This window comes from Lutjanus erythropterus, chromosome 16 (genome assembly GCF_056507025.1).
Source record: "Lutjanus erythropterus isolate fLutEry1 chromosome 16, fLutEry1.hap2, whole genome shotgun sequence".
NCBI lineage: Eukaryota > Metazoa > Chordata > Actinopteri > Lutjaniformes > Lutjanidae > Lutjanus > Lutjanus erythropterus.
In genome coordinates, this window is record NC_139332.1 from 8,604,237 (window position 1) to 8,626,493 (window position 22,257).

The 22,257-nt window shown below is 38.7% G+C and overlaps 1 protein-coding gene across 1 annotated transcript in view; it reads left to right on the plus strand.

The window, feature by feature from the left end:
• col22a1 (collagen, type XXII, alpha 1) overlaps positions 1-22,257 on the plus strand; it is a 99,333-nt gene that overhangs the window by 74,660 nt on the left and 2,416 nt on the right. The window contains exons 45-62 of the mRNA XM_084739836.1: positions 138-173; positions 272-385; positions 697-750; positions 1,055-1,108; positions 2,722-2,775; positions 2,940-2,993; positions 3,170-3,223; positions 3,352-3,405; positions 4,517-4,570; positions 4,660-4,704; positions 9,272-9,325; positions 12,123-12,176; positions 12,365-12,418; positions 19,336-19,407; positions 19,508-19,543; positions 19,635-19,679; positions 21,320-21,499; positions 21,640-21,706. Of these exons, the coding sequence (XP_084595962.1) occupies positions 138-173; positions 272-385; positions 697-750; positions 1,055-1,108; positions 2,722-2,775; positions 2,940-2,993; positions 3,170-3,223; positions 3,352-3,405; positions 4,517-4,570; positions 4,660-4,704; positions 9,272-9,325; positions 12,123-12,176; positions 12,365-12,418; positions 19,336-19,407; positions 19,508-19,543; positions 19,635-19,679; positions 21,320-21,499; positions 21,640-21,706 (1,135 nt within the window). The remainder of the gene's footprint in view (positions 1-137; positions 174-271; positions 386-696; positions 751-1,054; positions 1,109-2,721; positions 2,776-2,939; positions 2,994-3,169; positions 3,224-3,351; positions 3,406-4,516; positions 4,571-4,659; positions 4,705-9,271; positions 9,326-12,122; positions 12,177-12,364; positions 12,419-19,335; positions 19,408-19,507; positions 19,544-19,634; positions 19,680-21,319; positions 21,500-21,639; positions 21,707-22,257) is intronic.

Below are 22,257 nucleotides of genomic sequence, written 5' to 3' on the forward strand. Positions count from 1 at the left end.
CATTAAGGTCTTAACATACTTTTGATCTTGTAACTTATACTGAATGCATAAGGACATTTTTAGAATGGGTTTCCTAAATAGAGATCCCTAATCTTGCGTTCCCTGGTTGATTAACTCTTTCATTGCCTGTCTCTCAGGGAAAGGCAGCAGACCTCTCTGATCTAAACCTGAAGGTAAGGAGCATTTCCTCTCCTTTACAATGCTAAAAGACTTTCTTTTGGGATCCTGACAGCGATCACTTTATCACAAACACATCTCTGCCACTTCTTAGGACGTTTGCTCAGACTGCCCTGCAGGTCCACCCGGACCACCCGGTCTCCCAGGAGTCCCAGGAGACAAAGGACACACGGGACCTCCAGGGAAACCTGGAACAGATGGGTACCAGGTTAGAGACATTCTTTAATATTCTCATGTATGATGTAAGATGATGAATGTAAGACTGTTTTGATAACTGTTCTCTTCTTTAAATGAGCATTACAAAGCGTGTGTCTCCACTGTGTTAGCCCTCAGTGATGCATGAGGTCATAGCGACACGTTTGTCATCATCAGTCACAGTTGGTGTGACGGATGGAGCGCTTCTGTCTGCATCATTAGCTCGGCCTCCTCTGGGGGCAGCAGTGAACGATAAGGACCTGGTGACGGTGCTCGCCACTGTCTGTCTGGACAGAGACTGATTCTCTACTGGTGTCATTACAGGGGCCGCCGGGACCCTCTGGACCTCAAGGGCCCCCTGGAGCTGACGGTGCAAAGGCAAGTTTGCACACTAACTGCGCTCTCATGGCTCCCAATGGACCAAATGCTAATTAATTGCTTTTGACTTTTTTTTTTTTTTTTTTTAACCTCACAAGGTCTAATCTAATTGGGTGAAAAGTTTACCACTGAGAAATTTACTGAGTCATATTTCAAAGGTGATACAGCCATTGCTGCATCCTCCTTTTTGGTAATATTTGGACCATTTGAGGTTTTATTTTCTGTTGACAAATAGTTTCTCAGATGGATGCTTTCCTCTTGAAATATGACATCTCATATGATCTTTCTCTCTTTCTCACCACAGGGTATTAAAGGTGATCGAGGACCTCCTGGAGGCCCAGGAGACAAAGGAGACAAGGTATATTTGTCGTTTATGACTCATGAGTCTCACACTTATCTCTCGCTGCCCCTCTCTTCTCTCTGTGTTTAAAGCCTCTGAAAACTTGGTTTGAAACAGTAACAAAATGCATATTAAAGTAGTGCGTCTTATTTAACATTCACAAGTCATGTAAATAAACTTTCACAAATCAAAATTATTAGAAAACCTGGTTCAAAAAACAGCTCATTTTTCTGCTTAGACCATGTCTCCAGACAGTTCACATTTTAATTCCCTCAGAAGTACCAGCACAGGAGCTAAGCAATGTACTGCTGTGGACAGGGTCAGCAGCATAACATATTTTAGCCACTTAAAAAATCAATATCCCTTTAAATGTATGCTATACTTAGAATATTTTCACCGCTTTACTTGGCTGTCAGGCAGCCTTTTCTGACAGGAAACTGGAGGCCCTATTTATGCTTTCAGACTCCTTTGAAAAAAAACATTATTTTTTCCAGTAACACTTTATAGAAATCATCATTTGTAACTAATGATATCTTATGACAGCTTTAACAGTCATAAATTATAAAAAATACAAATTAAAAACACAAGGCTTACATTATCCCAACAGTTTCCAACAATGTTCAAATGCAGAGAAGTCCATAACTAACTAACTAACTAACTAACTAACTAATTAACTAAACCTAAACTATAAACTAATGGTACAATCATATACATTTTAGCATTACTAATAATTAATTTACATAGTTAATTCTCATCCTTTCATTGTCTGTTAACAAGAAAAAAAAACTTAAGTTTAATTAACTATCAATTTACCATTTATTAATGACAGTTATTTAAGTGTTGTTGATTTCAGTGACACTATAAGCCATTTATAAATGGCTTATAATTAGGTAATTAATTAGGTTGTAAACACTTTATAAATCATTACTGGGTTTTACAATACTGTACATAAAAAGGCAACTGTCATATTTATCTGTACTGTAAAGGCTCAAATCTGAGCTTTGTCTTCTCCATCAGCTGCACTTACTAACTTAGTAAGTTAGTAACCACCATCAGCACATATTAAAAGTAAAAAACTTCATTTGGCATTGAATTAGCATATCAAATGACCAGATTCATACACTGAGGCTTTGTTTACCTTGACATTTTCAGCATGCTGTTGGCAGTCTTGCTCATTATTGTCACAGGTGTTGATGTGACATAAACCATCAGTTTGTTGTGCACAGTGGATATTAAAGTGGTATACTGTGATGCTTACACTTTACAATAAAGCTCCGTTTTGCCAGTTATAATCAGTCTTAATTGATTGATTAATTAATAGTAAGCAGTAACTGGATTTTGCCAAATAGTGAACTCATTCTGATTTATGATGTGCTTGTTTATTAATGATTTATAAGGTGTTTACAACCTAATTAGCAACTTAAAGCATTTATAAGTAGACTTATTGTAAAGTGGTACCTTGATTGCTAATACCTGTTAGATTCTTACTAATATATACATTAATAATAAAAATAACATTAGCATTAAATACATAGTTGGAGGGTTTGTGGATTTGGTTTCCAGTGGCTTTAAAGAAACGTTTCATCACAACATTGTCATCACATGTTAATCACTGTCTCCTGTATTAACAGGGTCACCCAGGACCTCCTGGCCATCCAGGTTCTCCTGGCCTGATGGGAACACCTGTAAGTCACTATTTTGGTCTCATTTTCTCTATTTTTTCATGTTACGCACTAGAAATGATCTAACAACCTCAGTTTCGTGTAAACAGGACTCATTTGTTTGGGTTTCATCTCACAGGTTTTCTATTTCTGTTGACCTCCACTGACACTATCTCTCTCCTCTTCAGGGTAACGATGGACAGCCCGGCCCCGTCGGCCCCCCGGGGCCCCCTGGAGAAAAGGTCAGGCTGCACTCCATGTACTTTCCCCTCAGAAAACTTATTACCCATGTGTCATTATTGTACAAACCTCTCGCCTCCAGCATGTAGGTCAGCCAGCCTGTGTGGTAATAGTAGCCATTAATCATTTCTTTTCCTCTTGTGACGGTGACCTGTTTGTGTTTGTTTGTTTCCACCAGGGCAAAGAGGGTCTCAAAGGAATCCAGGGACCACCAGGTCTTCCTGGCCTGATCGTAAGAAAGATTGTTTGATGTGCAGCATCATCAATATTCATACAGTCTCTGCAGTGTGGTGTAAACAGTCTGAGATGTAAATACAATCTTTACAGCTGAATATGCTAAATGATTTCATTGATCTGTAGGGTGAACCTGGAAAAATGGGAAAAGATGGCCGACCAGGTGAACAAGGAGAACCTGTAAGTAGATGCAGATGTTTATCCTTTCAATGATCAAAAGAGTATATAAAGGTTGAACACCAACAACAAGACATTGTCTGTTTTTAGATAAAGTTGATTGTATGTGGTCAAACAGTAGCTGTGTTTCCATCTATGTATTTTTATGCACTTAGATAAGGTTGACTGCAAAATTTTGAAAAACCTCCTCAGTTTCAAATAGACAAGTTAAGTTCTGATGTAGCAAACATTTAACTCACATGACTGATCAGCTGTTTCTGCTCTGACGGTCTCTTCATTGCTCTCATGGCTCTATAATACAGACCTGATGGAACCTTCCTCACATTAATACATGAAATAAACAGAAATGTCATATTTCCATCCTGTTTTTTTGCATAGATTTTGGTGCTCTTTAATTAGGTCATCCTAATGCCTTCTTCTTCTGCAATTGTATAATAGTTTTCAGACTGGAGAATTGGCGCCACCCACTGATGGGAGTTGTTTTTCAGATGTCAAACTTTACATGCAAAGAAGTTGATCCTATTATCATCACCATCTTGTTGCTGCTATTAACATTCAACCAGATGCAAATTCAAAAAACGCACCAAAGAATTTCACATACTGTTTTAACCTACTAAATAGCATGTTAGTATGGCATTTCGGATTAAGCCTATGTACATATGTATAACTGTAACCAAAACTTTTTTTTCCCTGGATGGCAAAGTCGTGACCCATCCTACACTGACTCTGATTGGCTAGAACATGTTGCCTTTGTTGATTTGGGCTGCTTAGATTGGTTAGGATAAGAATACTGGGGAAGGCCAATCAGAGGCAGAGTAGGGTGAGATATGCCTTTGCCATCCTGGGAAAGAAAATATTTTGTTTTATTTTATTTTGTATCATCTATCTTAAATATGTTATATATGTGTGACTAAAACATTTTGTTCGTTCTATAACTCTGTATAGTATAATTAAACTGCTTATCCTGATGAACCATCTCCCAATAATCGCTTAACAGTAGTGGATGGAAATGGATGGAAAAGGATTCATTTGCATTTTCTTCGGTTAAAATTTGCATCACATTTAGATGGAAACACAGCTAATGATGCTGTAACTCTGTCTGCTTTCATTTCAGGGCAAGCAAGGTGAACCTGGACCACCAGGAAACCCTGGGCTCAGGGGACTGCCGGTAAGTAACCACCAGTAAACAGATCTGATGGCAGGAGCCGGTGGTGCAAATACCTGTGACTGATTCACTGCTGTTTCCTTCCTATACAGGGCTTTAAGGGCCACAGAGGAGAACCTGGAGCACCAGGACCCAAGGTCAGTGTACTACAAAACAGCTTGCACCTAAGAACCAAGAATCACAGCAATATTTTTTTTTCTGGAGCACAAACAATATTATTTGTTCTTTCGCACCATTTTCCTGCCTAATGAGCTTCATCATCTCTAGGGAGCCACAATTACTTTCTGTCTGGTAAATTGCACGCCTATTGCTTTAATAGAATTTGGAGAAAAGGGACACATCCATGGTGGCCTGATAATGTATAAATTAAGCTGTACAAGCTACTATCTGTAATAGTTATTCTTGTTTACATATGATGTTGGACTCCCAAAGCAATTTTTATCTTACAATTACAATGCTTGAAATTCTTACCGCCTGGGCTGTATTAATACCACGCAATGGTGACATAGGTGCCTGTTCATGTTTCTCTCATGGAAGCCCAATTAAGTAAAACCAAGGTGATCACTCAGGCCAGTCATTCCCGGAGACTGGATCGTGACCCACAGATGGATCATAGGAGATTATATTTAGGTCCCCAAATAATTAAAAAACTGTGGAAGACATTCTGCAATTTTAAGATTTATATCTAGAGTACACCTTTTATAAAGTGTTAAAATGTGTATTATTTTTCTGATGAGATGAGTAAACTAGATTCTGTTAATTCTGCCTAAATGCACATTTTGTCTCATTTATGAAGTAGACCAAAACATCCTGTAATCTAATCCTGCTAAGAGGAACTAAAAACATTTTTGATTTTTGATAACTGATTAATCTGTCATTTTTTAAGAAAACAAAGTAAAAATTTCTCTGATTTCAGCTTCTTAAATGAGAATATTTTCTGGTTTGTTTTCTCCTCCATTACAGTACGCTGAATATCTTTGGGCTGTGGGCAAAATACGACATTTGAAGACGTCATCTTGGGGTTTAGGAAACAATGATCAACATTTTTCACCATTTTCTAACATTTTATAGGCAAACAACTGTTAATCGAGTAATCTAGAAAACCAATTAATACGCTATGAAAATAATCATGCAGAAGTGATGCAGAAATAGAACCTTCATACTCTTCCCAAGATTTATTAATAAGGCCTATACTGTGAATGAGGCCCCAGTGGTTTGTCATTTTTCAAGTGTGTCCCCAGAAAAAAAAGTTTAGGAAACACTGATTTAGGCAGCTGTCTTTAGTCAGACATAGACACAAACAGGATACATAATACCAGCATGCAGTCTGAAAGGAGGTAGTATTTAAAGATTGGCCTTAACATAATGGAATATTACTTAATTGTGCAACCAATAGCAAAAAATACCCACAGATTTTGGTATTCATCATGCAGTATGTCCATACACATATGGCACATTTCATGTTGACACTCATGCATTTGATTAGTGTGTATGATTCATGCAATTCAACTGCAATGAAATGTCATCAATTACTGCTATGCCATAAATAAAAAAGAACATATAACTTAGGATTTCAGCAGACAAGAAGCAGAGACATGTCTCCTGTTACTTTGACAGGGCCAAGCTGTGAAAGCTCCCACAGTCTGTGGCAGCAGTGTTCAACTGAAACAGTTCAGACCTTCAAAATGTGAACTAAAATGGTTCAGGAAATCTGACACTGCATAGAAAAGCAGAAAATCCTCCTCAGTGCGGATTTATATATGTTAGGTGACAGTGCTTTTACTCTGTTTTCGATGAGATGCGCAGTTTTCCTGACAGCAAGTCGATGGTGCTGCATGCTGGCACAGCTACCGGAGTTAGCACTAGTTTCTCCACGGGCCCTAATGTGCGTCCTGTGTGACAATTTGACATAACACAGATCATCACATAATTTTGCACACAACTGGAATTACCCCAACTGTCTTCTTTATCGTCATTTAATGTCAGTATTAAAACTGTTTTCCTAATTGACCACATGCCAAGCAGACAGCCCATAAGAATGAAATAATGACGCAATTGGAAGAACATTCTTTGCAAGTATCAACATTCTTGCAAAGAAAGTATAAAATTGGTGAAGAACATTAGATTATACATTTAGACAGATAACCTCCTCCACTCAACAACCATAACTGGAACTATTCACTCCAGGAATTCAGGGTACACAGCCACGTTCAGTTTCTGGCATGCTGCACCGCAATGTCGAGATATGTCTGGCACCTCTTACACACACCTTCCTCAAGAGAGTCACTGCACCTGCTGCTTTGTCTCTCACACAGCACACGCCCGCAGGAAAGGTTTCTGCCAGAGCGCCATGACCAATAGCATGGCTCATTACGGACAGCCCTGAGTGAGCCACAGCGAGGCGGGCAGGCAGTCTCAGCCCTGCAGCCCGCCCCGCTCTGCCACACACACACACACACACACACACACACACACACACACACACACACACACCAAGTGACAGCAGACAACTTATTAGAAGAACTGTGAAGTGTTTCCACAGACTCACTCCCTCCTCTGCTTATAATTACTGTCACTAAGTGTCAGTCACACGGAAATTATATTCACTGTTATTCAGGAAATTGAGAGTTGATGCATACAGTAAGAGGTACAAATTTAGCACAGTGCCGCAGCACAATGTAGAAATGTCATATAGATCCTCATAATTAACTTTATGGATATCAAGTCTGCCTTGTCTGGTCTCTGGACAATACAGTACTGTATTACAGAGCAGCAAAATGGACAGAAAGCTGTAAAAGTCTAACTTCAAGGCAAAAAGATAACAATAAAGTGTAGTACTCTTAGTTAAATAATTAAAATATAGTTTAAAAGGCTCAATGCTTATGTTGGCAGTGTTCATGTATGTCCAGTTGTTTTCTGTGTTGATGAGAAAAGTTTGATGCAGACTCACTCAGAGAGGGAGAGAGAGTGCTCACGTGGATATTGTCAAAAAGATGAAACCATTAATAAACTCAGTCTAACGTTTGATTGTGTGCTCAGTTATAGCTGGCTAATGTATTTAAACTTGCAATAATAGGAACAGTGGTTATGTTACCTGATATGAGCCATAATTTAAGCTTGAGCATTACTGATGTGTGGATGAGTTCATCCAAATCTGAATGTGCATACGAGTCATCATTCATCATTGCTGTAGACACTTCACTGGCGTTTCTTAAGCAACCACAAGCACAAGAACAAGTTCACTGTCGTTCACTTCATTTTCAGCACAGCAGCTTCAAATAATCTCCTCCTGATCTACACTTCTCATTGTAATAGTTCCTGTTTGGAACCACAGCTGCAGTGTTTTTGAAGCCATGTATTTTTAGTCTCTTCATTTTACTTCTGCTTATTAGTTTGCCTTCACAGTTTAGCTCATAACTACTTGTAATTATGGATGACGTATGAGTGAGCTACATGCACGAATGTTACAATGTAGCAGAAATACAAGAAAGTCAAAACTTATTTTAACTTAAATTTCAGTTATTTGATTGAATAGTATATTTTTGAAATAACTTAATTTTAAGAACATTTTTCTGATATTCTTCCACCTACTACTAGAAGTAGCTCGCGTACCACCAGTGATACACGCACCACAGTTTGAGAATCTAGGTCATAAAACATTTAAGCAGCAAAACTCAAAACTGTGGGTATGAACTTTACAGAACAGGGGAAACTCTCCAGAAGCAAAATAATTAAATAATCAATAAAGCTACACTGCTGTTCCTTGTGCGTAAATGCGGACACAGCACGTCCCTCACAGGGGAGACCTACACTGTTTCCCACCCTCAACTCATCCGCTATAAATCAGAACGTTAATATTTATGACCAGGGAATCACTAGTGTGCATGCATAGGAGTGCTCCAGTATTTAAATACATAGAAATACACCACTGTGTGCAGGTGTACTGCTAAACAGTGACAGACTCAGGCTGCTTTGAAGAACAGGGGCAAAAAAATATAAAGGGCATCACCTGTACTTGGGTGGAGGAGGCGAAAATCACATTTAAAGTGAAACACTTCTAACTCCAGGTTTAGATTAAAATTGTTTTATTGTGCAACAACTACTGTCATGAATTATTATATTATTATTTTACCATGCAAACATGGCATAATGTTTCAAAAATCTTCACAAAAACCTGAATTTCTAGTTTCTCCAAGGCTTCTCTGCTCATAAATGTTTCATAACTGATATGTTGCAGCAGTCTGTACATACCAACACAATACAGCTAAGGTACAAGAAAAACATTACTTTGGATCCACTGTGTGTAGCTGGTTTCTAAATATTTTATATTTTGGTATCCCAAAATGTAATCAAATTTCTTAGCATCAAAAAAAGGGGCAGACAGCAATGCATGCAACACAAATTTTCATTTAGGCTGGCACAATAAAGTCATCTGAATAATCAGAGAGATTCCTCAGTGAAAAATGTTATTATTTACTTATTTTTTTATTTAAAAAAAGATTATAATGATTCAGTTTTGTATCTCTTACCTTGGCGATAAAGTAGAAACAGTCCAAACTGTCTCAAAATGTTTTGGTTTTATTATGAAACACTGTGTCTCTGCTCCAAGACAATGTTCTCCTGTGCGATCAAGTAAATCTTATCTATTTTCTAAATTAGGGCCTTGAAATTTCTCTTATTTCATTTTTTTCATGTGCCAAACAGGGAGAAGATGGAAAGTCTGGATCACCTGGGCGTGATGGCAAACCTGGGAAGGAGGTAAGTTATTAGACTTCAGATGTCACAGTGTTTTTTCATGACTTGAATTAATTTTTATTCTACGCTCACACGTTAAAATTATAACAGCCAGGAGGAAAATTGCAGTTTCCCTCTGCAGTTCACTCAGTCCACACGGAAAGAGAGGGGTTTGAAACCATGCAACAAAGTCGTGTGACAAAAATTAAGTTATTATCAAAGATTGCAATAGAATGCCTATAAAAGCGTGGAATCTACATGAGGTAAAAAAAAAAAAAAAGATTCCAGTGAACACAGCCAGGATCAAGCACAGCCTCTGAGGTCATCGATGGTCGGTTTGACAGGGAATACAGTACTGAGGTGGTTTGGCGAGGTTTGGCTCCATGCATCCCGGGGCTGCATGGCTAACCAAGCTAACTAGCCAACACCAGCTACAGATAACAGCAGTTAGCCTATTTAAGCAACGAGTGAACTAGTTATCTATCCATCAAGAAACTCTGTAAATCAACCAGGTACTGTGCTCTAGTGTCAAACTGGCCTTATAACATTTATGACAAGGAAAATATTTATGGCCGCCAGTGTCAAAACAAACCACATATAACAGTTTTATCTAATCAAGTTCTCATAACAAAGACGTTAACGTGTTATGTTATCTTGGTTAATGTTATGTTGTCATATATAGATAGATGTCTAAAAATTACATAGTTTACAATTAATAACAACAGTCATAAACATTCATAAATATACTGTATTTGGTATTGTACTCTGTCATGAAACTGGCCCTATAACATTTAATAACTTCTTTATGACAAGTCCATATGATACCACTTTAGTTGAAATCGAGGGAATTATTCGTGACACCGATATGAAAGCATTATACAGTGAACTTAATGACATCTTTATGACAAGTCCAAAACGTATCATGTTACTTGAGGTCAAGGAAGATATTCATGACACACTTATAAATGCCTCATCATAACTCAATGTCAAAACCAACCACACATGACAGTTTAATGTAACCAAGTTGTCATGACAAAGACGTTGACAGGTTATGTTGTCCTGGCTTGTGTCAAGTTGTCATGACATTGACATGACATGACATTGACATGACAAAGACAGTGACAAGTTAAAGGAGAAGTGTATGATTTCCAGTGACGTCTAACGTTCAAACCTTAGATTGCAACTAAGAGGATTTACCCCGACACCGCCCCTCTCTCACCAAGAGTACTGTGGCCGTCAGCGGACAAAATGGCGAGCGAAAGCTATCTCACAACAACCTACAATTATGTGTGTAGGATGAATTACCTGTCCAGCAGAAAACAGGCAACCTCGGCGTCACTGTGAAAGCGTTTGTCAACAGCGATTTCTATCGTGTAAACGCTATGCCGATGTTGATTTGTGTTTTTGCCATTTCCTGTCATGTTTGCGTTTACTTTCTTCTCCGCTTCTTGGATGACGGGGATTCACTGTCCGCTGCTTTTTGTTCTGGTACAGTGTATGTATGATCCTCCACTTGTCAAAACTGTGCCAGTCAAGGTTCACAACGCTAAATGGTCTGCCAGCAATCACCCGCGTCTATCCTCCCCGTCTACTTCCGTGTTTACGCTGCGGCGTCTACGTAAGGTCGCCATGGGCTTCCCAAGACTCACTGTTAGTGCAGTTTGTCCGCTCTGCGCTGCCGTAGACGGCGCAGGATGATGATCTCCGTAAGTCGACCCGACAGTATGTAACTATAAATGGCATATAGGTTATGTGTTTACGTTGATTGCTAATAATAAATAACATACTTATATATAATATATCTCATATATGTACATAAATTCCTGTAATTATTACACACTGGTCCTTTAATGTCAAGTTGCCATAACAAAGACATTTTTGTCTTGGTTAATCTGAAGTTGTCATAACAAAGGCATCTCAAACAAGGTCAACTTTGCATTAAAAATTACATCCTTGACCGAATGACACTTAATGACAACAGTCATAAACACAGTCATAAATACAGATTCCTTCATGTTCATGACAGGTGTCATGGCATGGTTATAAGACTGTCAAGCCAGTCTTATGCATATGCACACCCCTTCAAACAGAATGACCTTAGATCTTTTTATGCAGTTATAAAAGCAGTTTTCTTGCCCCCACAGCAAATGTCTGGCTTCCTTACTCGTCTTTACCTTCTTTCATATGCAGCAGCCCTTCTTGGCTCAGCTACCCGGTTCTGAAAAGGAGCCACTCCTGAGGCACCTTGCAGTCCCTGAGAATAATCATTATTGCTGTCTGGAACCAGCCTGCATTGATTGATAGAATGCAGATAACCCTAAGATTAAAAAAAGTTTTGGACAGAATACAACATTTCCAGCAGACCACAGAATCTTTAATCATGTCGTAGAGGTCCAGTACCAGCAGTGTAACGTTTAAACCCAGAGGAGCTGTGTGTCTTTTGAGTTTCGTCCAAATCAAATTCATCAAATGACAAACTGAAAACCCTCTCACATACACATCTAAAGGCTGCAGCACTTTTATTCCCCCATTTGTCGAGGAGCAGGATGTAACACTTCACCAAAAAACCCTTTTTACCTGACTCATCCTCCGGATGTGGGGCTTGGAGACAGAATGTTCTCCTCAAGTGAGAATATTTTTCCCACCTACTCCTAACACAAAAAGTGGAGTTCAGATTCACACCACTACAGTAGAGGCTGTATTCCAGTAAATGAAGCCTGCAGATTTTCCCCAGCCTGCCCTGAAGATGATGATATGATTAATTGCCTTTGTTTTAAGCGTCTGTAAGACATAATCAAACTGCCTGTTTTTGTTTTGGCAGGGCCCTATGGGACCACCAGGCCGAGAAGGACTGAGCGGACTGAGAGGAGAGCCGGTGAGTCATTTTCAGTCACCGGCAGGCCTGTCTGACGCAAACAGAAGACAGACGCAGCACAGTGTCAAACAGACAGATAGATATGGATGTAAAGAGGCACTCAAGTCATTTCTCTTGCTGTCCTTTCCCATCATATTTCTCACTGTCCTATTTTTTTTTTATTTCTTTTTTTTACTTTTGCATCCCAGGGCAAGCCAGGTGAACCAGGACCATCAGGAAAAGCGGGTCTCCCTGGAACTCCAGTGAGTTTTCTCTCCCTACTGTACATAATCTTATCATTTCATGCGCAGCAGGTTCTTGGATGACTAACAATGCAAACAAACAATAGAAACACAGAAACACGTCACCACAACATGAAAACATTTAGGGTCACACTTTATTTTACAGTACACTAATAAGACGTAACAGTCAGTCTAACAGTGGTACATGAGACACTTTAGTTTACAGTACAGTTCTGTTGTAATGCATCCATAATTACCCTCTAATAAGGGTCTAATAAAGGGTGTAATACTGTCTAATAAAGAATATTATGTCTAGTTTTTGTCTAATTTTCTACAAACTACAGCCTGTTACATCTTATTAATGTACTGTAAAATAAAGTGCCACCACATTCAATAGAGAAGTGCTTTTGGATGGACAAAAATTAGTGAAAAGTAGCGTTTTAAGAGCTAATAGAGATGCAGCCACTGGATGTTGGATGTGAAGGCGTGAGGGGGATGTGAAGTATTTCTAGAAGAGATGAACCGTCAGATTATGATGGAAGACTGGAGTAAATGTTTTCCTGACCCGGGGTTGGGAACGTGGCTTTCCCCCGGGAGAGCTGGGATCGAAAGGAGTTTGACCAGGTTGCTGCTGCCAGGAGAAGAAAAAAGTAACATCAGAGCACGGGGAATACGTTGAGGCGGACCATCTCCTTGAGAGGCACAAGGCCCGCGATTCCCTCGGCGGCGTTGTGCGCCTTGGAAAGGTTTTGAATCTCACAAGTGCATCCATAGACAAATACCCACGCACCGTCCCTGGTGACAACGGGTCTGAATCATCTGATGATGCAGAATGCAAACAAGGTCACGCTCGGATGCATCAGGGAAAAAAGCTCAGGCTTGTCAAGGTTGTCCTTGAGTTAGAGAAGATGTGTGTGTCAAGCTGAGAGTGTTTTGGTAGAAAAGTAGCAAGCAGATATATTTAGTAGGCCCCTTGACATCTGGCATTAACAATTTAATTATATTTGAATAGACGGAAAAATTCACCAAATTTAAGTGTGAATATTTCCAAATAACAATGAAGATCTGATCACACAAAACAGCTGTGAAGGTGGCCAATAATGCCTCTTGTCAGAAACAAAAAAGAGAAAAAAAATAGAACAATCTCTGATTTGTCTTCTGTGTTGCAACCTGAAGGCCCCGAGATGTTGTTTGAAATTCAAGTGAAATTCTTATCTATCAAAACAGTTTGAATTGTGTTATGTTGTGTTGTGTTATTATGGAGGACCAATATTACCAAAAGCAAAAATGAATAACGATGTAGCTCTCTTCACAACAACACAGACACAGGTCGGTTCTTTGAAAATTGCTTGGGCACATCTCTGCTGCATCCTCGCCTTCATACCATCACACTTACGCCATGAGAGCTATATTCATAAATAAACACAGTGCAAAATATCTGAATGAGTTACGAGGCACGTGACATGAAAATCAAAGTAAACACAAAATGACAACGTGAAACGCTTGTTATAAAAGGAGGTTCAGAGTCCCTGAAAATCCCTTAAAGTCTCTTGTAAGTTTCTTAAGGTTCCTTTACCATCTGTTTGGGCTTCAGACGCGAGTTTAACTTGAATGAAAACTGTCTCAAAATGAACTTGACCGCAGGTGCACCGCAAACAGGGAAAATTAGTTCCAGACAAGAAACGTACAATATAAACAATGAAGCAGAGCATATGTGCTTACAACATTTTTAGTAAATTATATTTTTTACCTCTTACACATCAGACTTAAATACATACATTTTTAACCTTGCATTAAATTATTTACTTATTTATTAACTTATTTAAGACATTAAATGTCCTCACTTTTGAATTATTCATCAGTGTATTATGAACACACAATTTATATAACAGCACTTACAAAAGAAATGGATAAAATTGCATAATAAATAAATTAATATGCAATTAAATGCACCAAGAATAATATTAAAAGTAAATATAGACATTGATTAATTTATAAAATGTGACAAACATTAATATTTCTGTATTTACTGAACTTTTACATCTTATTTATTGATTCATTCATTTTTACATTTATTTATGTACTTATGTATTATTTTGCATTTGCATATGTATAATTGATTAATAGATGAAAGGCTGACCCCAGTGACACACTATAAATAAAATGACCACGCGTATTTGCACAGAGAAAATCCAGAAATCCAGACATAAATAAGTCAGAGGAAATTAATAGGGGGTGAAATGCAAAGGGAAATAAAAATTAAAATTGCAGTTCAGTGGGAAAGTAAATAAATAGGGGAATTAACATGCATGTAAAATAAAAACAGAAATATATTTGTCACATTTTGTAAATTAAATAATGTCCGCATTTACTTTTAATATTAATTTTGGGGGGATTTAACAGCATATGATGTCATTTATTGAGTCATTTATTCAATCATTTATTTAGAATTCTGGCAGTTTCGAACCTCCAAAGTGCAAAAAGTTATTCAATGCCTTGAAGCTTGTTTTCACCACTGATTATTGTACACTTCAGGCCCGTCCTTGACAAAACAGTTTCTACTGGGGTGTCCTGGTCCATGTAGCAGAGCGGTTAAGATGCATGTCACATATCCAAAGGTTTGATTCTACCCAGTTTGCTCTTCAGTCTCTAACATAAAGGCAAACTGCTTCAAATACTGTTATTATAAACTAATTGTGAGAGCACTCTGTATAAAAAAACGTCTAATTCGAATATATTCATCATATAATAATGATGCATGTAAATGTAAGCTAAATGGTCACAAATTGTCCCGACTCTGTCTGTACATGGCCTTTACACATCAGAGGTGTTGGGGAGTAGTCTACTGCTGTGTATGTGAAAAAAAAGCTGTGTGAAGTTTGGTAAATGTCCTCAAGTGATCTCACTTGAATCAGCGTCAGTTGGGTCTGAAGGCTACAAGTTGAAAAGTGAAAAATCTGAGGGTGGAAGTGGACAGAAATGACCTCAGCAGACCTCATCTCTGCTCGAGTCCACAGCTGCTACCAGAATAACACAGCTATGATTGAACTGTCACAGTTAGAGTTGCATTGTGGGCAAGAGGGCCGTTTCTTCCTATATGCCAACTGTGAGGTTCTATAAGGCCCCCAAAGCCATCGGAGTAATGTAGAGATCAGTGGAGAAGCTCTGTCACAGGACATGTCACTATTCATATTCATTCACATGAACACACAACTTGAGATGTTAAGATTTTTCTAGGATCTTAGAATACCCTCGCCATACTTTTACAAAATAAGAGCCCCCACATAACTTGCTAGAAAGCTAGAAACCGCCCTGGTAGGTAATGTAGGTGGCATTTTTGTTTGTTACAGGGAACAAAAAAGAAGATAATTCTGGTTTTGCTGCATCGTTTTGATCCCTTTTTAAAACCTGTCCATTGTGAATCTGACAGTATAATGGGAGTGTGATGTTGAATCTGTCAAGTACTCTTTTAAGAAAAGGGAGAGTTATGTCTGTCTAATCTATAGCGGCGAAAAGCAGACACAAAGACTTCAGAAATAAGATGACAGGACAGTTGGACTTCAAGACAAGTCAACAAGAGGAACATTGTTGTTCCCATTTCCATGTGCATCCTGAGTAGGGAGATGAGCCTCATGAATTTTCACCCAGAATTCTGTCAAAACTCTCATTTATAACTGCCAATGCAGACTCCAGGGATTAATTTAATTTTCAACCAGGGAAGAGGAAGAAAAAAAGCACAGAAAAAGACAAAAGACCTTGCACAAAACAAAAAATGACCCCAAATGACGGAGTTGCACATTTGCTCAGTGCTAATGTCATCACAAGAGTTCTGCAATTTTTACTGATCATGGCAGATTCACATGATGTAAGCTCACAGATGACATCCACATTTATTAAAAATTACTCCCCAGGTATGCGAATAGGTCTTATGTCAGCACTGGCCCTGCAAGGTTGCATTGTGGGTAGTGTTGTTGGCAAGTTTTACATTTTTATTTTGCACAGGGGATTAAAAAGAAGATATTTCTGGTTTTGCCGCGTCAATTTCGATCCCTTTTTAAAAACTGTCCATTGTGTGCCTGACAATGTTAGAAGAGTGCAATTATGAATCTGTCAAGTTGTCTTTTTTTTTTTTTTTTAAGAAAAAGAAGAGTTGAGTCTGTGTCTGCTTTTTAACCACTGTGGATTAGACAAAGACTCGGCAGACTGGATGAGAAGACGGTTGACCTTGTTCAAGATGAGGCATAAAGTTAGCAACAGGCAGGTGACTGGGTCAAGGAGTCTAGGGAAGGAAACCAAATGAAGGCAACTAGCGAGGATGTGAAGAAGGAAAGAATCTGGGTAAATCTGGTCTCAATGGTTGCCTTCACATATTCGCGGACTGGATTTACTGTATGGTCCTAATAAGTCTCCAGTGTTTCAGGACTGCTCTACCTTGAAATCCATTTCCTCTGTGGACATTCTAGGCTCTAATGCACACTTTACTTCTATGATAATGAGTTTCCTTGTTTTAACTGGCCACAATTTATAATATACTAATGTTAGAAACTGAGATCAAATCCCTCAGAAGAGTAGAGAAAGCTTACATACATCAGCACATGTTCATTTCTTTGTTCCACAAAGTTGTGATCATGTTAATCATTTTTAAGCTACTTTTGAAATACGAGCCGTGTATTTACTGCTCATGTTCAGGTAACATGTCATTTCAACTGTCCCAGTCCTCATAAAGCTTTCTGAGCTCTTGTACTCTCTGTACTCTCACAGTTATCGCTGAGCACACAGATGAGGTTAATTAAAGTCTGTGAGGGTTCAGTGATTACACAGTTTATAGGGTGACACTGAGGCCCAGGGGCGGACTCAGGCTGCCTGAGGGGCAGGGGGCTCACCACCAACTCACCATCCATTTATGTTGAAATAGTTCCTAAACATAGTTAAGATCAAAATAGTTTTATTATGTGTTTTATTGGCAATAATTACTACACCTATGTAATGGAAAAAGAGAACTATTTACTGTTTAAAGTGTAACTTCACCCCCAGGTCTGAGCGTAACAACAGCATCATTTTAAAAATGCTAAAATAATAATAGTGACAGACTTTTAAAATATAAATATATAAATAAAAAATATATAAATAAAATATAAATTTAATGATGTAAATAGTTCCCAAATGGTCACTTGGGCCTGCGATTTTCAGGATAATTTGAGGTAAAATACAACTTTATTAATACAAAAAAACAGTAACATAAGAAAGACAATAGAGTAATAAATACAATGTATAATATAAGAAGTAAATACAAACATTGTTTTGTTTCATCACAGTAGTACCTCTTCACTGTAAAGACAAAGAAAAAAACTTACCTCAACAGATTTTTGAACCAAACCCAAACTCAAACTTTTATGTTTTGAAGAAGTTTTACCAACTCCTAATATTTTGTTGAGAAAATTTACTGTTCTTCTTTAGATTAACTTGAATCTCTTTTTGTATTTTAAAAATTTACTGAGTAAATTAATTGAAGTGAAAGTGAAGAATGGTCAATAAATTAATATTTTCAATTGCAACCATTTAATTTTCAAGCGTCTGTAGGAATAGTAAATTATTTCAACAAAATAGTATATGTCTGCAAAACTTTTTGTTTATTTCAAAACTTAAGAGTTCAAGTTAAATTCAAAACTCTAAAATCTAGTGAAGGCAGCTGTCATGAAATTATGAGTTACCAGCTTTTTTTATTCAGTGGTCACCCACTTTGAGGCAGATAAAGACCTACTTTTCTAACATGTAGGGCACCTGAGAGCAGAGGTTCTCAAGATTTTGTCATTTCAAGCTCACTTCTAATTGTTAAAAAAATCTCCACCTTTCCAATTAAAGGAGAAAACAGTAATAATTCTTTATGAATCCAATTAAAGTATTCAACATCATATTGTCTCACCACAAACTTTGGAGCTTATTTCCTTTCAAAAATTGATTGATTTTGTGTCACAACATCCAAGGGAACGTTAGCCAGTCAACAGTACCACTGCCTCTGTGGCCCACTAGATGGCGCTCAGTGGAGGGTCACTGGTTGAGAATGGCTGCCTTAGAGGGCATTTGATCATGATTTCTCGAAGAAGAGGAAGCACATAGAGGTCATCTTGACAGATATAATACTGTATGTAATGGAGATCAGATGTAGTAGATCAAGATAGTGAGATCTTGTGAGACCTGTGTGTGAGGAGAATTTGTAATTTGGCTGGTTGGTATCATCCACAGCGATGTGTTTTGGACAGAAATAGATTCGGATGCACACTACTGGTCCGTGGGCTGCAGGACGGTTTCTTGGGAGGAGGAGTAACTGTTGCTAACTGGAGGGCAGACGATGTGCAGCCAGCTATCAGAGAGGAGCTGATGATATCAGTCAGCAGAGGGAGCAGATCATCAGAAATAGCCTGCAGGAGGGAGGAGGGCAGGAACCAGATGCAGGAAGGTTAGAGGAGGAGATGGAGTGTGATTTCAGCGGAGGTATTTCGAGGCAGCATCAGATATTGCCAAAAATGTTATCAGATGGCCAAATTTGCCACACAGAGAAAGAAGGGTGTAGTGAGTGGAAAGGAGCAGAGACGATAGTGTATCCATCCAAGAATTTTTGAAAAAGTGAAAAAAATGAACCATTCCCTCTTTTCTGTGAGCATTAATACATTCCTTCACTCTGTGGCTGCTATACCCAGCTTGTCTTCAGGCCCACATGTCCCCTGTAAATATGAATTTTAATCTCTTCAAGCTGGCATGTCCCACCACAAGATTGGTTTATGAGATTTTTATCCACAGCACTGCTGCATGCTGATAAGAACTGCAGCTAAATGTTAATCTTGCTGAATCCTCAGTAATGAGCGAGGCTTTTAGAACACAAGTACAGTACGCCACGTGTGTGCCATGTGATGGACGGCCATGTCTCTGCTGTCACACAGGGTCTCAGGGGAGACAAGGGAGAACCGGGCAACCCGGGATTACCAGGCTTTAGCGGGCCTAAAGGTCCTGCGGTGAGTGCTGCATTCGACATATTTTGATTAAAAGATTACTTGCAGCTCATGGATGTCACCAGCTGCGGATGATGCTTTAAACTTTTGTCTGGATTTGCAGGGTCCGCCTGGTCCAGTTGGCCCAGAGGGAAAGCAGGTAAGCTCCTGACCAGATCACTGATGACTAACATGATATTGAATAAACAGATTTCTTTCTCACATCCACTGTTTTTGTTGTTTTTTTTTAGGGAATGCCAGGAAGAGTTGGTGATCGTGGCAACAAGGGAGATAAGGTGAGTGCTGGAGACAGAGTTTCCCCTGCAGTTATTTAGGCTGGTTCAACAGCAGGATATACAGTATTGGCACTGAGTTTTTGTTTTGTTTTTGCAAGTTACTTCATTTATGATAAATGAAGTCATTCATTCTGCCCAGCAGGCAACTTTATGGTCTTAGCAACATAGCTGCTAGGTGCTCGTCAGAGTTTCCTGCAGTTCCTGCAGTTTGGCCAGTACTTTTTCGCACATGGCTATATTGTTACCTCAAAGGCTTGTCTATCAAGTTCATTTACATGCAGTGGCAACACAAACACGCACACACTGTCAGCGAAGATTACAGAGCAGAACTGACTGGCTTCAGTAGACCAGCAAAGCTAATGCAGCACGTGTCAACATGAAAAACAGTTACCAGCATCAAGCCTATATTAACTTGTTATTTAGTTGCTTCAAAGGAGACTTAAAGGAAAGCTCTGTAATATATTTACTGTAATAAATCATAAGTTAACCACAATGTGTCATCAGAGATTAAGGAAACACGTTAAGAGTTGAAATACTCGCTTCACTTGAGCGCTACAGCCACAGTGTTCCCCTTAGAAATTACCATTCCAGACTGGAATAACTTTGTATAGATTCAAACATTTTTTAAAATGTTTGTTGTAGTTTTCTATAGCAGTAGCCCTGAGAATTCAATGCAAACACACTTAAGAAAATATATTAAATCTAAAGAAACCACAAGAAAATTAGGAAACAACTTGATTGTACAAGCACAGCATTTAGAAAAAAAAACATGTTGCCAAGTGAGAAAAAACAAGAAAATACTGAAACACAGTTCAAGAAAAGAGAAGACTACCAAATACAGAAAGAGACACTGTATTGTAATGCTTTTATTAGATAGCAATAATGGAGAGATGATGGGAACCGAGGGAGACCATCGCAGTTTAAGTTCAGTGTCATAAACCCTACGCCACAGGGGTGCTGTAATATTTCTCATGTCTCTTCAGTCCAGGTAGTCCAGGTGATTGTTGTCTGCACAGTGCATCGCAGGACCTGTCAGTAACAGCTGTAGTGGGACTTAATGATGTAGATTTCCCAAAATATAAAAAAATAAATAAATAAATACCACAGACTTTAAACACAGGATAGTTTTCACTTCAAAAAGACATTCATCAAGCTCTGCCATCAACAGCCTTTTCTCAGTTTTCACCAGATTTTTTTGGGCAGTGCAGCATGAAGCTTGACTGATGTGTTATTTTGACATGTTGATCTGATACTGGATCCTGCTGGCTCGCCAGTTTGACAGTCACCAGTCAAATGAGCTGAAGTTTCCAACTCAAAATGACAAAAAGAGCTTTTCACATTTTTGTCAATAGCTTTTTCATTTGTCTAGAGACATTTCAGACCAGCTTTGATTTACTGTGGTCCTCCTTTCATTACATACATATATAAACCCCAAAACAGATAATGAAGCAATCTAGATGATTTCTCGCGTATGTGGTATAAATTTAAAAAGAAATATACATACATACATTTGACATAAACAGATCCTGATACATGAAAGAGAGCGTAGAGAACCAACTCTACTTCCCTTAAGGCTTTCCTCACCGTCCAGTAATCCAGCTTTGATCCTGTAAATTTAAATTTGCTGTCATCTAATCCAGGGAGACCCAGGCATAAAGGGAGATAAAGGACATTCAGGAGAGCCAGGCATGCCTGGAAACCCTGGACCTCCAGGCAGAAAGGGCCACACAGGGATGATGGGTATGTCAGGACCACCAGGAGAAATGGGACCTCCTGGGCCACAAGGACCTTCAGGGAATCCCGGTGTCCCAGGCCAAAGGGTGAGTCATATTCCTGATTTAAGTTTAATGAAGCTTAATTAGATTTTGAGACATCGTTCATGTCACAGTCACATGCACCCAGCTGGTTTAAATGTAGGTATTAATAATTGAGTTACTCATTAACGTCTTTGTTGTCTCAGGGAGAGTCAGTATCACTGGAGCAGATGAGACGGCTCATCCAGGAGGAGCTGGCTAAACAGTTAGATGGTGAGGAGACTATTTGTTTTTGGCTCCCATTTCGCCTGAAGAGCTCAGTGAAAAATTTGCCTCATTTGGGCTCATTTAGTGTTGCCTTCAAGGGACAGTTCACCCCAATATTAAAAATACAAATCCATCTAAATAATTTGGTGTGAGCTGTAGAGTTTTGGGAGATATCAGCCACAGAGATGTCTGCCTTCTCTCCACTATAATTTGGCTTGTGATGCTCAAAGTGCCAAAAACTACAGTCGAAAAAATATTCAAAACCAGTGTCGTATTGGAAAATCATGATCCGGTTGCTCAAGATGATCCACAGACCTTGTTGTGAGCAGTTTCATTTATGAATTATTTTCTTTCTAGTAGAAAGAAAGTAGTTCTGGTAGTCTACCATAGAAAGAAAAGAGTTTCTTACACAAAACTGCTCACAACAAGGTCAGTGGATTATCTTGAGTAACTGGATCATTTGTTCTGGAAAGAGACACTGGCGTTCAATTTTTCAACCATGTTTTTGGTGCCATTCAGTCCCATTATATTGGAGAGAAGGCAGACATCTGTACAGC